This window comes from Aethalodelphis obliquidens, unplaced genomic scaffold (genome assembly GCF_003676395.1).
Source record: "Aethalodelphis obliquidens isolate GAN/ISIS:26980383/991018 unplaced genomic scaffold, ASM367639v1 scaffold53, whole genome shotgun sequence".
Classification (NCBI taxonomy): Eukaryota; Metazoa; Chordata; class Mammalia; order Artiodactyla; family Delphinidae; genus Aethalodelphis; species Aethalodelphis obliquidens.
Window position 1 is genome coordinate 7147616 of NW_020837997.1, and position 12282 is coordinate 7159897.

At 55.4% G+C, this 12282-nt stretch overlaps 1 protein-coding gene across 3 annotated transcripts in view; it reads right to left on the reverse strand.

Moving 5' to 3' along the window:
• The window catches only part of CARM1 (coactivator associated arginine methyltransferase 1), a 41547-nt gene that overhangs the window by 12268 nt on the left and 16997 nt on the right, over positions 1 to 12282 (reverse strand). For 2 of the 3 annotated variants that reach the window (XM_027085131.1, XM_027085130.1), the window contains exons 2-4: positions 4651 to 4776; positions 2252 to 2358; positions 1199 to 1303 (exon numbers count right to left, since the gene is read on the reverse strand). In XM_027085131.1, the coding sequence (XP_026940932.1) occupies positions 1199 to 1303; positions 2252 to 2358; positions 4651 to 4776 (338 nt within the window). The remainder of the gene's footprint in view (positions 1 to 1198; positions 1304 to 2251; positions 2359 to 4650; positions 4777 to 12282) is intronic. The other variant, XM_027085132.1, reaches the window with a different exon arrangement.

Here is a 12282-nt window from a genome sequence, read left to right on the forward strand (position 1 = left end):
CCCAGCAGGGGGGCTGGTGCTGTCGGGTGGGAGGGCCTCGGGTGCCTCTCAGAGCTCTGGATGAACTAGGAAATGGATCTGCGTCCTGGGAGAGCTGGAAGAGGCCATGCTGAAGGGACACGGGCTTCCCGGGCCCCAAACACTGCCCCAGTGCTGCCCACGCCAGCCGCCAGGGCATAGGGATGGCCGCTGTGTCGAGGATGACTCCTCCCCAGCCTGTGGGGCTCAGGCCCTGGGACCGGGAGGCTCAGTCACCTGAGGGGATTCTCAGCAATGCTGGGGGAGTGTATCACCAAGGCGCCGGATGACATAGATCCACGTGGATCATGTGGAGAGTCCCCTAGATATGTCGAGAAAACCACAAGCTTTCATGTGGTTAAAAGGGAAAAACAAACTCTAGGCCGTGAGAAGAGAACAGAATAAAATTTCACCTCCGAATATATATACTCTAGTCTCTTTTTAATCACGAGTATATAGCTGATCCTTGAACAATGCGGGAGTCAGGGACGACGCCAACCCCACCACCCAGTAGAAAATCTGAGTATAACCATACAGTTGGCCCGCCATATCTACGGGTCTGCAGCCGCAGATTCAACCAACTGTGGACCGTGTAGCACAGTTGCTCCTATATATCGAAAACAGTCTGCATATAAGTGGACCAGTGCAGTTCAAACCCATGCTGTTCAAGGGTCAACTGCTCACTACTTGGTAACAGTAAAAAGATTTAAATATATTTTAAATATATTTAGGGAAGTGACTTCACCTAGGGAAGTGACTAGATTACACTACCTCCACGTAACTTAACAGTACATGCCACGACACAACGTTAAGTGGGGGAAAAGTATTTTGCAGGAAGCGAATGTAGAATACAGTCCTATTTTGTATATCTGTATTTTAAAAAGACTATAACCCTAAAATATATATGCTGGTATACGCATGGGGAAAATTTTGGAAGAAGAGAGCTTTACTGTTGGCAGTGGTCATTCTGGAGGGAAATGACAGAGGCCTTTCACGCCCATCTGATACACACTGGGCTTCTACAAAAAGTAGATTTTGCTTTTGCAATCTGAAAAAATTAAAGATAAAATCAATGAACAAAGGGGGGAAAAAAATAGAGGCTACTGAGCCAGTGAGGTGGGCACGGAGCCTGAGGGAGAGGGAGGAAGGCAGCAGGGTGGATGCAGCCGGCCCCGCTCACCTTGTCCTTGAAGTCCGTGTGGTTCTGCAGGATTGCGCGCTGGTAGGTGCCTGTCCGCACGTAGTCCTGCATCATGTTCTGCTGCTGGGACAGGTAGCCATAAAACTGGAACAGAGACATGCCAATGGCACAGGGCACGCAGCAGACAGACGGCCGAGGCCCTGGCCAACGCTGTGACAGAGGAGGGTCCACTTCGGGCAGAGATCTCCCTGGGGAGGCCACACCCCCTTTGCTGGCCTGGACTCCCCGGCTACCTGCTCCAGTAGAGGGAGCTGGAAGCTAGAGGCAGCCCCCAGGGAGGACACCACCACCGTCACTGTGGCCAAAGGACACAGTTGGTTGATACCTGGTCCTGGAAGCCACCCAGGAGAACTCAGGATATGCCACACGCAGGGTTCTGGGATCAAGGGCCACCTGCCCCATCTTAGGGGCCCCAAAGAAGTGGAGGAGTGGATCAAACAGAACCCTAGAACTCAGAGCGCCAGGCAGGTGAGGTGCTGTGGGGTCTCTTTGTAAGACAACAGGCGATCGGGAGGCAGCGTGGCACCTGGGCAGGGGCACAGGCTTTGGCATCAGGCAGACCTGGCTTCCCATCTTGGCTCTGTTGCATAATAGCTGTGTGACTTGGAGCAAGTCACTTAACCTCTCTGAGCCTCAGTTTTCTCATCTGTAAAATGGGGACAACAATAGTACTTACCTCCTAGAGTTGTTGGGAGGGTTCAAGTACTTCCGTACGTGTCAAAGCGCTGGGGCCAGTGGCTGGCATGCCCTACGTGTTCAGGACATTGTAACTATGCTATCATTACTCAAAATGCCTGTGGACCTGAGCTTCACCTGCACTCAAATCTTTCCAGCAACCCTCGTAGGCAGGCACTGGCATCTCTGTTTCACAGATGAGGAAACTGAGGCCCAGCAAGCGGAGGAAACCTGCCCAAGGTTACTCAGCGAGTAAGGGGCAGAGCCAGGACATGAACCCGGGTGGGCCTGCCCTGTGCCGCATGGCCTCTGGGGGCCACCGGGGGCAGCAGCCTGGCCCAGGCAGTATGTACCCACCTGGAAATACTGCACAGCAGAGGACTCCTCCGTGCGCTCACTGAACACCGACCGCTCCAGGGTGTGGCCCCGGCAGGTTTTCAGGATGTTATAGAAGGAACAGAAATCTGGAAGGGGGAAGCCGGCTCAGGGGTGGCGGGCTCTGCCTAGGCGTGCACCCCGACTTTTCTACCTTGAGCACGAGTGATCTGAAACCGCCTCCCCGACACACACATACACACAAATGTTGAAGTTGAAGGAAAAGAAGAAGGGCAGCCAAGCCTGCCCTTGGTGACTGGCACGGGAGAAGGCAGGTGTCAGGGGCGAGCGTGCTCCACGCGGCTGGCGCTGCTTTGCCAGAGGGCAGCTTGGCCAAAGCCTTCAAAGGATGACCCGGGCATCAAGTCTCTGGGACTCACCCCAGCAGACACCCGCGGGTCCACCCACAGCTCACGGCAGTGTCTGTGGGTGGCAAGTGGACACAGGGACACCACCCCAGTGTCCGGTCAGAGGGGACTGGATGGACCCCAGTGGACATTGAGAAGCACATGACAGAACCAGTCAGCAGGGGTCTGCAGGACCAGGTGTTACATGGCAAATGAACTATGTTTATGAACACAGACCACTAAATTGCATCAAGAAAAAGAAGCAAACAAAATCATGAAGACAGATAGGATGGTGGAGGCCAGGGGCTGGAGGGGAGGGGGTGGGGGAGGGGGAGCTAGTGTTTAATGGGAACAGAGTTTCAGTTTAGAAAGATGAAAATGGGCGATGGAGATGCATGGTGGGGATGGCTGCACAACAACGTGAATGTGCTTTAATACCTCTGGAACCTGGACACTTGAAAATGGTTGATGGTAAATTTTACGTTAGGCGTATTTTAACACAATTAACTAAAAGACAGGACTTCCCTGGTGGCGCAGTAGTTAAGAATCCACCTGCCAACGCAGGGGACACAGGTTCAATCCCTGATCCGGGAAGATCCCACGTGCCGTGGAGCAACTAAGCCCATGCGCCACAACTACTGAACCTGCGTGCCACAACTACTGAGTCCTCGTGCCACAAATACTGAGCCCGCACACCTAGGGCCCGTGCTCTGCAACAAGAGAAGCCACCGCAATGAGAAGCCCGCGCACCTCAACGAAGAGCAGCCCCTGCACACCACAACTAGAGAAAGCCCACGTGAAGCAATGAAGACCCAATGCAACCAAAAATAAATTAAAAAAAAAAAAACACCTAAAAGACAATATCTTAAAAATATACAGTTTGGGAAGATAAAACAGTTCTGGAGCTGGATGGTGGTGATGGTTGCACAATGAATATACTTAATACCACTTAATACCACTGAAATGTACACTCAGAAAGGGTTATTAACATGGTAGAATTGTTGCTATGTATACTTGACCATAATTTAAGAAACTGATAGGATTGAAAGGAAAAAAATCAGAATATAACTATCCATGAAGCAGAAAAAGACTAGGCGGATCTAAAACATCAACTCTTAATGACAACCCTGGTGGTGTTTCTGTAACTTATTTTTTTAAACATTGAATTGGGATTGATTTTGGATAAAAAAGGAAATGGAACGTGGAGCTTCTGGCAGGAGGTGGTCAGCCACCTGGCTGCTTTCTCCCAGCCCGGCCTTCTCTCAGCTCTGAAGCCAGGCCACCTGAGGGCGGGTAGTCCTCAGGGTCTGGGCTGGGGGAGCCTCCTCTCTCCATCGGGGGCACTGAGACAAGTAAGAGGGCTCTGGGGAAGCTGGGGGCAGCCGTGGGCAGGCGGCCTCTCCATCCTGGGCTCTCCTGCCCCAGCCCCTGCGCCGACCACCAGGCCCACTGACTTCGGCTCTGCAGGGACCAAGCCCGGTTGCTGGACCCTTTGAGGGGTCTCCAGCCCAGGGCGGCTCACCACCTCCACTGCTGACCCCCACCCAGAGCCACCAGCAGCACTCGCCTGGGGCTCCGCAAGCCCTGCTCATGTGTCCCCCAGATGGGTCTGCTTAGAACCCTCCAGAGTCTCCTCTGCGCTCGGAACAAAGCCTCTGCCAACCTCAGGACCTTGTCTCACCCCATCCACTGCTGCGGGAGGGCTGGGCCCCTGACCCCCATGTGACCGGCTCCTCCAAGAGGCCTGGGGTGTGGGCAGGTCAGGACAGGCCTCTCAGAGGAGGGGACATATAAGCAGAGCCCAGAAGGACCCAAAGGAGCCGGCGAGGCCTGGGGCAGAGTCCAGGCAGCGAGCACGTACTCTTACCGTGGACATATTTCTACTTGGGAATATTTCTGATGTTGGTGGGGCATTCGCTGGGTCAGATGAATGGGCTTTACCCGGGCTCCAGGCCCCCCGCCCGCCACGGCTGAGAGCCTAAGCCCCCTGGCTCTGGGCGCTCCGTGTGCTGCTGGGACAGAAGGGAGACGTACCGCTGGGCGTGGCGAACTGGATGAGGACGCTGTTGCAGCCCAGGGTGATGATGAAGGACTGCTTGCCCACACGGCTGCACTCCGTCTCCCGGGACACCGAGCACTTGAACACACAGACGTCTTCATCTGCGAGAGGAGGGAGGCGGGCGTGAGCCGCCAGGTCCTGGGGCCACCTTCCCCCCCCTCACGGCACCCCAGATTCTTCCAGGGTGCCACAACACCCGCCCCACAAGCGCTGCCATGTGCCCTGCCTGCCCAGCCTACGCTGAGGACGAGGCGCTGGCTGGTCAGCATCCCCAGCGGGGACACAGGATGCAGGCTGTCCAGCAGGAGAGGACAGGTGTCCACAGGGCAACCAGGGCTGAGGGGAGGGGACGGGGAGTTGCAAGGCACTGGGGGGCCCAGGGGGCACGTTCCCTCACGGAGCACCTGCTGGTGCCAGCCCCATGTCACTCCTGGGCACTGAGGTGGGAAGACACAGGGGAGAGAAGGCCAAGCCTGGCAGGGTCAGAGGGTCACGGGAACCCAGCGGGCAGCCCAGGCCCAGCTGAGGGAGTCGGACCTTCAGCCACCAGCCCCTCCGTGTCACATGGGGGCGTCGTCGGCCTTCAGAGCTGAGCAGGGGTGGGCGGGGGTCAAGAAAGAAATGCCAGTGGCGCCTCTGCTTCCTCCCGCTGAGCCCCTTCCTTCTTGCATGTATTGTGAGTGTGGCCACAGGACCCAGACGGCCTGTGTTCACGCCCCACCTACTCCACTTAGTGTGTCACCAGGGCAGGTCTGAGTCCTCAGTTTTCTCATCTGTCAAGCGGGACTAACGGTGGGGCAGGGGTCAGGCCCAACACACGCATACAGGAAGCACTGCATCCCCGCACCCGCCACTACTACTGTTACTAGTCATTCACTCAACAAGCATGGGGCACCCCACCTCAGCCGAACCGTGAGACACGGTATCACCAGGAGACAAACCGACCCGAAGCTGTAGCCCTGACGTGGGGCAGCGGGACAGACACCCTGGTCCCATCACAAGGGGACAACAGACAGTGCCAGATCACACGGCAGTCTGCAAGACAACCTCCCTGGTTGCCTCAAAACGGCCAAAGTCAGGAAAGGCAAAAATTGCTGGGAAGTATTCCAGAGTGAAGGAGGCTAAAGAGACGTGACCATCAGATGCCAGGTGTGGTCCTGGACTGCAGCCTAATGAACACTGTTCAACAGCTACAAAGGCCAAGTGGGGAAATGTGTGGACTGCAGGAGCCATAACTTCAAATGATCTGGATGTGACAGGAGCATTATTCTGCAGAAGAATGTTCGTATTATTGAAAGATACATATGGAAGGAAAGTGAATTGTTGTGACGTCTGCAACTTGCTTTCAAGTGGTTCACCAAATCAACAACAACGACAAAATATATTTATAGAGAGAAGCATGAGTACAAATGTGCGAAGTGTTCCCAATCACCCTCACAACAGCCAAAACAATCTTGAAAAACAAAACCAAAGCTGGAAGACTCACACTCCCCGATTTCAAAACGCACTACGAAGGTATGGTAATCAAAACAGAATAGTATTGGCAAATGGAGAGACACGTACATCAATAGAATTAGAGTCCAGAATAAACCCTATGTTTATAGTCAATTGATTTCTTTGTTTGTTTGTTTTTTATTTTTTGGCCATGCCTCATGTGGGCCATGGCTCACGGGCTCAGCCGCTACATGGCATGTGGGATCTTCGTTCCCCGACCAGGGATCGAACCCATGCCCCCTGCCTTGGAAGCACAGATTCTTAAACACTGGACCGCCAGGGAAGTCCCGTATAGCCCACTGATTTTTAACAAGTGTCCTGAGAACATTCAAGGGGCAGAAAATAGTCTCTTCAACAAATGGTGCTGGGACAGCTGGGTCTCCCTGTACAAGAGAATGAAGCTGGACTCCTACCCTCACACCATATATAAAACCTGACTCAAATTAATCAATGACCTAAACGTAAGAGTGAAAACTATAAAACTCCTAGGAGAAAACAGAGGGGTAAATCTCTGAGACCTTGGGTTTGGCAATGGATTCCTAGATATGACACCAAAAGCAAGAGTATCAAAAGAAAAACTATGTAAACTGGACTTCATCAAAATTATAAACTTTTTGGGGAATTCCCTGGCGGTCCAGTGGTTAGGACTCGGTGCTTTCACTGACAAGGGCCCAGGTTCGCTCCCTGGTTGGGGAACTAAGATACTGAGAGCCATGCAGCACGGCCAAAAAAAAAAAAAAAAATTTTAAATAAACTTTTTGCATCAAAGGACAGTATCAAAAAAGCGAAACGGGGGCTTCCCTGGTGGCGCAGTGGTTGAGAGTCCCCGTCTGCCGATGCAGGGGACACGGGTTCGTGTCCCGGTCCGGGAGGATCCCACATGCCGCGGAGCAGCTGGGCCCGTGAGCCATGGCCGCTGAGCCTGCGCGTCCGGAGCCTGTGTTCCGCAACGGGAGAGGCCACAACGGTGAGAGGCCCACATACCACACACACACAAAAAAAAGCGAAACGACAACCTACAGAATGGAAGAAAATATTTACAAATCATATACCTGATAAGGATCTATTGTCCAGAATATATAAAGAACTCTTAACAACAAAAATATAACCCAATTCAAAAACGGGCAAAGGACTTGAAGAGATGTTTCTCCAAAGGTATACAAATGACCAGCATGTGAAAAGGTGCACGTCATCAGGGACCTGCAACTCAAAACCACAATTAGATACCACTGCACACCCAGCAGGACGGCTGTAATTTTAAACAAAAAAGGGGGAAATAACACGTGTTGGCAAGAAATTGAATCCCTCAGACCCTGCTGGTGGGAACTTAAAATGGTACAGCCGCACAGAATTACCATTTGACTCAGCGATCCCACTCGTTAGGTATATACCCCAAAGAATTGAAAGCTGGTATTCAAATGAATACTTGATGCAAATATTCAAAGTGTTACTATTCAAAACAGCCAAAAAGTAGAAACAACTCAGATGTCCATCAACTGATGACTGGATGAACAAAATGTGGTCCATCCATACAATGGGATATCACTCAGCCATAAAAAGAAATAAGGTCCCAACCCACGGAGGAGCCTCAGAAACATTGTGCTGAGTGACGGAAGCCAGACAGAAAAGCTCACAGGTATATGATCCCATATATATGGAACATCCAGAACCAGTAAGTTCATAGAGACCGAAAGTAAAATTCGTGGTTGCCAGGGGCTGAGGGTGGGAGAATGGGGAATGACTGCTTAATGGAAACAAGGTTTTTCTCTTTGGATGATGAAAATATTTGGGAAATAGAGGTGATGGTTACCTGATACTGTGAGTGCACTAAATGCAACTCAATTGTTTTATGCTATGTGAATTTTATCTCAATAGAACAAGAAAAATGTTCCCAATGGGTGAATCTGGATGTGAAGGGCCTACGGGTGTCCGCTGAGCCCCTTGCTCTCGCCTTGCTTAGTGTGAGCCCTAAGCCTGGGCCACAGCCTGGAGGAGGCTCCTGGGGCCACAGCCTGGGTTTCTGCCAGATGATCTCCCACCTCTGGAGCCAGGTACCCCTCCTGGAGGGAGCGGGGAGCAGGGCACAGGCAGCCTCCTGACAGCGGGCAGGAGGGAAGAACGGATTGGGAGGCCAGCCCCAGGCTCACAGCCACGCCGCACCCACAGGGGACCCAAGACGAGGTGCTCCCAAGTCCAGCTATAAATGGGTCTCAGGAAGGGACCCGAAACCTTGACGTGGTACCCATGCCCACTCCTGGGGCAGAAAATAAAGCCGATCTGTCAGCTACTCCTGTGTGGCAGCGAGCAGACCAGGGAGGGCCTGTTTACAAAGCAGCCTGGCAACCCGACCAGCTGCCCTAGGCAGCCCCTGCAACCTGGCGCCAGGCAGGCGACCACAGGGACCTGTGGCTAAGGGAAGCTTGGCCGCATCCAGAGGCTCGGGCCAGGGAAGCCAGGGCTAAGGGCAACCTGAACTGTCCCATCACAGGTGGGACCACCAAAGCCCATGGTGCCAGCATTTTGTATAAGTCACAGCTATACACCCACAGGCCTGTCCCTGGCACACAGGGGATGCCAGGTAAATACATGACAGATCAAAAAATAATTTTAAAAAGCCGGACCAGGCGCCTACCTCTTTTAAAGTCTCAGGAGAAGTCCAAGCTCTCGGACTGGCAGTCAAGGACCTCCCCTCCCCAGCCCCTTCCCATGGCCACGCTCAGCGCCCCAGTCCCCAGTGGGCAGGGCTCTGCACCTTTGGTCGATCGCTGTTCCCCTCCCCGCCCCCTCACTGGGAGGGGGCCCCCAGGACAGTGGGCAGAAGTGGTGGCGCTGGGCCTATCCCAGCCAGGTGGTGAAGCCTGCCTCCTGGGCCCCGGGGGAGGGGTTCCTGGGAGAGGGCTTCTCCCCCCAGGAGAGGGGCCCGGAGCCCACAGGGCCCAGACCCAGCAGTGGGCATGTGGTGCAAGAGGCAGAACTGGTCTCTGTGCCCTGCCTCCAGAAACGAAGCCAGAAAGCGCCACCCTGGTCACACCAGCCGGCACATTCGGGGGCTGTTGCATGTACGCGGCCCCGGAGAGGTGGGGACAGGAAGTGGGAGAGGGGCTGGCAGACTGCCGCGTCGCTCTAGCTGGGGGTGACCACAAAGGGGGCTGCAGACCAGGAGGCTGTGCTGGGTTCCCCCCGCAGCCAGGTCGGGCAGAGCCGGTGTCCCTCTTCCCTGAAGTGATGGGACGGAAGGGCTGAGCGGTGAACAGGCTCCGCAGAGGCTCACCCAAGACGGGCTCTGAACGGGAAACGAACTCGGCCCAAGGAGTATTAGTCATGCCGCAGCCATCACAAACGTGTCCACCCTGCTCCTGGACCCGGCCTGCCACCCCGGGCTGGCCTCCCAGCCACCACACTGCAGAGTCTGTCCCGCCCAGGCTCTGGGGCCAGGGGACGAGGGGCCGGAATAGCCAGGGACAAATCCACAGGCAATGCAGCGCTCAGGGTGCAGCGGGGGGAGCTGGGAAAACCACCCCACCTGTCTTGCTCCCTGGGGAGCAAGGCCCCTGAATATCCAAGTCACAAACACTGAGCTTCCACAGGCGGCGTGGCCCAGCACCCACCCACTCACACCCTGCTGAGACCACGATGGGGCTGGGAGGCCAGACTGTGAGTAATAACTTCCCAGGTGCCAGGCTCTGTTCCTGCGCTATCCACGGACCCCTCACAGCACCCCTGTATCTACTGCTACCACCCCCACTGGCTCCGATGAGAAAAGGGGGCTCAGACAGGTTAGGTATCTCGCTCAAGGTCACAGGGCGAGGGGCTGAGCCGACTGGCTCCAGGTCTGTGCTCCTAGCCAGTGTGTGCACCACCCCTCTGGGCTTCTTTCTGTAAAGGACCAGAAAATAGATACTTTCAGCTTTTCAGGCCATTTAATCTCTGCTACTGTGACTCAACTCCACTGCAGAAAATATGTAAAGGAACATGGCTATGTGCCAATAAAACTTTATTACAAACCCGGCAGTGGCGTGAGAGGAGACACCCTCCCCATCCCAGAGCGGGTGAGGAGAGCCAGGCGGCCAGAGTGACGAGGATCCCCAGGTGCTGGGCGCTGAGGCCAGGGGCACAGGGGCACTGTGGGAGGCTAGAGATGGCACCTGACCAGCCAGGGAAAGAGATCGGGAAAAAATGCTCCAGCGAGAGGAAACAGCATGTGGGAAAGCAGAGAGGAAGGGGGGTGGTAATACGGTGATCTATAATACGTACGTTATTTGGTCCTTGTTCCTGGCACAGAGCTCCTAAAACTCTTGGAGTTTCCCAAGTGATAAGAGCAATAAAGGTGTCTTTTATGATTCATGTGAAGCCCCCTTCAACCACCCCAGGATATAGGACTTAGAAAGGCATGTGGGGACCAACCAAGTAATTAGAGGGTTGGAACTTTCAGTGCCCCCCTCCTCAGCCTCCAAAAAACCCCTAAAGGACAGGGTTCAGGAGAGCTTCCAGGTTGGTGAGCACGTGGAGGTGCTGGGAGGTTGGCGCCCCCGAAAAGGGCACGGAAGCCCTGCACTGCTTCCCACAGGCCTCGCCCTGTTCAGCTCTTCCATCTGGCTGTTCCTGAGTTGCATCTTTCTGTATTAACCAGTCATCTAGTAAGTAAACTGTTTTCCTGAGCTCTGCGGGAGCAAATTAATCGAACCTGAGGAAGAGGTCCTAGGAACCTCTGATTTATAGCAGGTTGATGGGAAGCACAGATGACCCAAGCCGAACTTGCGACTGGCGTCTGAAGTGGGGTGTGTACAGTCTTGTAGGACTGAGCCCTCAACCTGCGGGATCTGACACTACCTCCAGGTAGACAGTTTCAGAACTGAGTTGAATTGTCAGACAGCCGGCTGGTGTTGGAGAATTGCTGGGTGTGTGGGGACACCTGCCCAACACCTGGGGATCACAAGTGTTCAGTGTGAGTGCTGAGAGCAGGGGACACACACAGGCGCAGTGTTTTTCCTTGCAGGGGCCCAGCAGGGAGAACGGAGGCGACTGGGACTTCCTGGCTGCAGCCCAGAGAGGTTGCAGAGGCTCCCAGGCAAGACGGGCGATTTGTAGGAAGGCTGTGGCGGAGGTGAGAGAGGCCCCGGTGGACCTGGGGCTCAGAAGTCTGGCTCCCCCAGAGCCACGGGCAGTACCGAGAGGGACCCCGTGCCGAGAGAGGGCCAGGGCTGGAGGGCAGCTGCCGTCCCGGCAGGAGACGACGGAGGCTGGGAAGCAGGCGGCTCTCGGGGACAGGCTGCCTGCGCCCACCCAGCACAGCGCCACCCGATGTCCCTCCCAGTCGGTTCCCTGGACAGCACCGTGGGACCCAGGGCAGCAGAATCTGGCAGACACTGAGGCACAGGGGCTCCCCGGTCCCAGGCCTGAAGGCAACACCCTGCTCCCCACCCTCACTCCTGGGCCCAAAGCGGGGCCCGGCACCCAGGAGGGCCTCAAAAGAGCTGGCAGCCTCAGGGAGGGGTAGGCATCCTCTCTCAGGGACACTGACCAGAAGACCCCGGGGGACGTGCTAAGCCTCCAGGCATGTCCCAGTCACAGCATCTAACGCGGCTCATTTGCTGTGTTCTCTTCCCTGCTTGCAGCCCTCAGTGGTTCCCCAGAGCCCTCTGGAACAAGTCCAAACTCCTTATGGGGCTCGTGAGCCCCTGCTAACACGGACGACCTCAACAGAGCCCCTCCACCGCCCTGTCAAGCCACGCTGACCTCACCACCCTCCAGACCATGGGCAGGCGGCCTTCTCTCCAGCCTCCGTGGCTCCGCAGACCCTCCCTGGCACCCTGCCTCTCTTCCCCTGCATCCCTGTCACCTCCTCCAGGTGGAGGAAGACGGGGAAGGTTCTCCAGCACTTCCTGGACGAGCCCTGATCGTAAGCTGACTCCTTATTGAATCCAGGGCTCCGCACGTGGCTGGCCCAGTGCCCAGCCCGGCCCCCACCCCGGGGCCTGGGGTCAGGGAGACTGGGCCCCTTCCCTACATGCAGGAGGCAGCCAGAATGGGGGTCCACTTGCCCAGGCCGAGGGCGTGTGTGGCCTGGGGAAGGTCACTTAACTACTGGAAGACGCTGGGCACTGGGCAGCCCC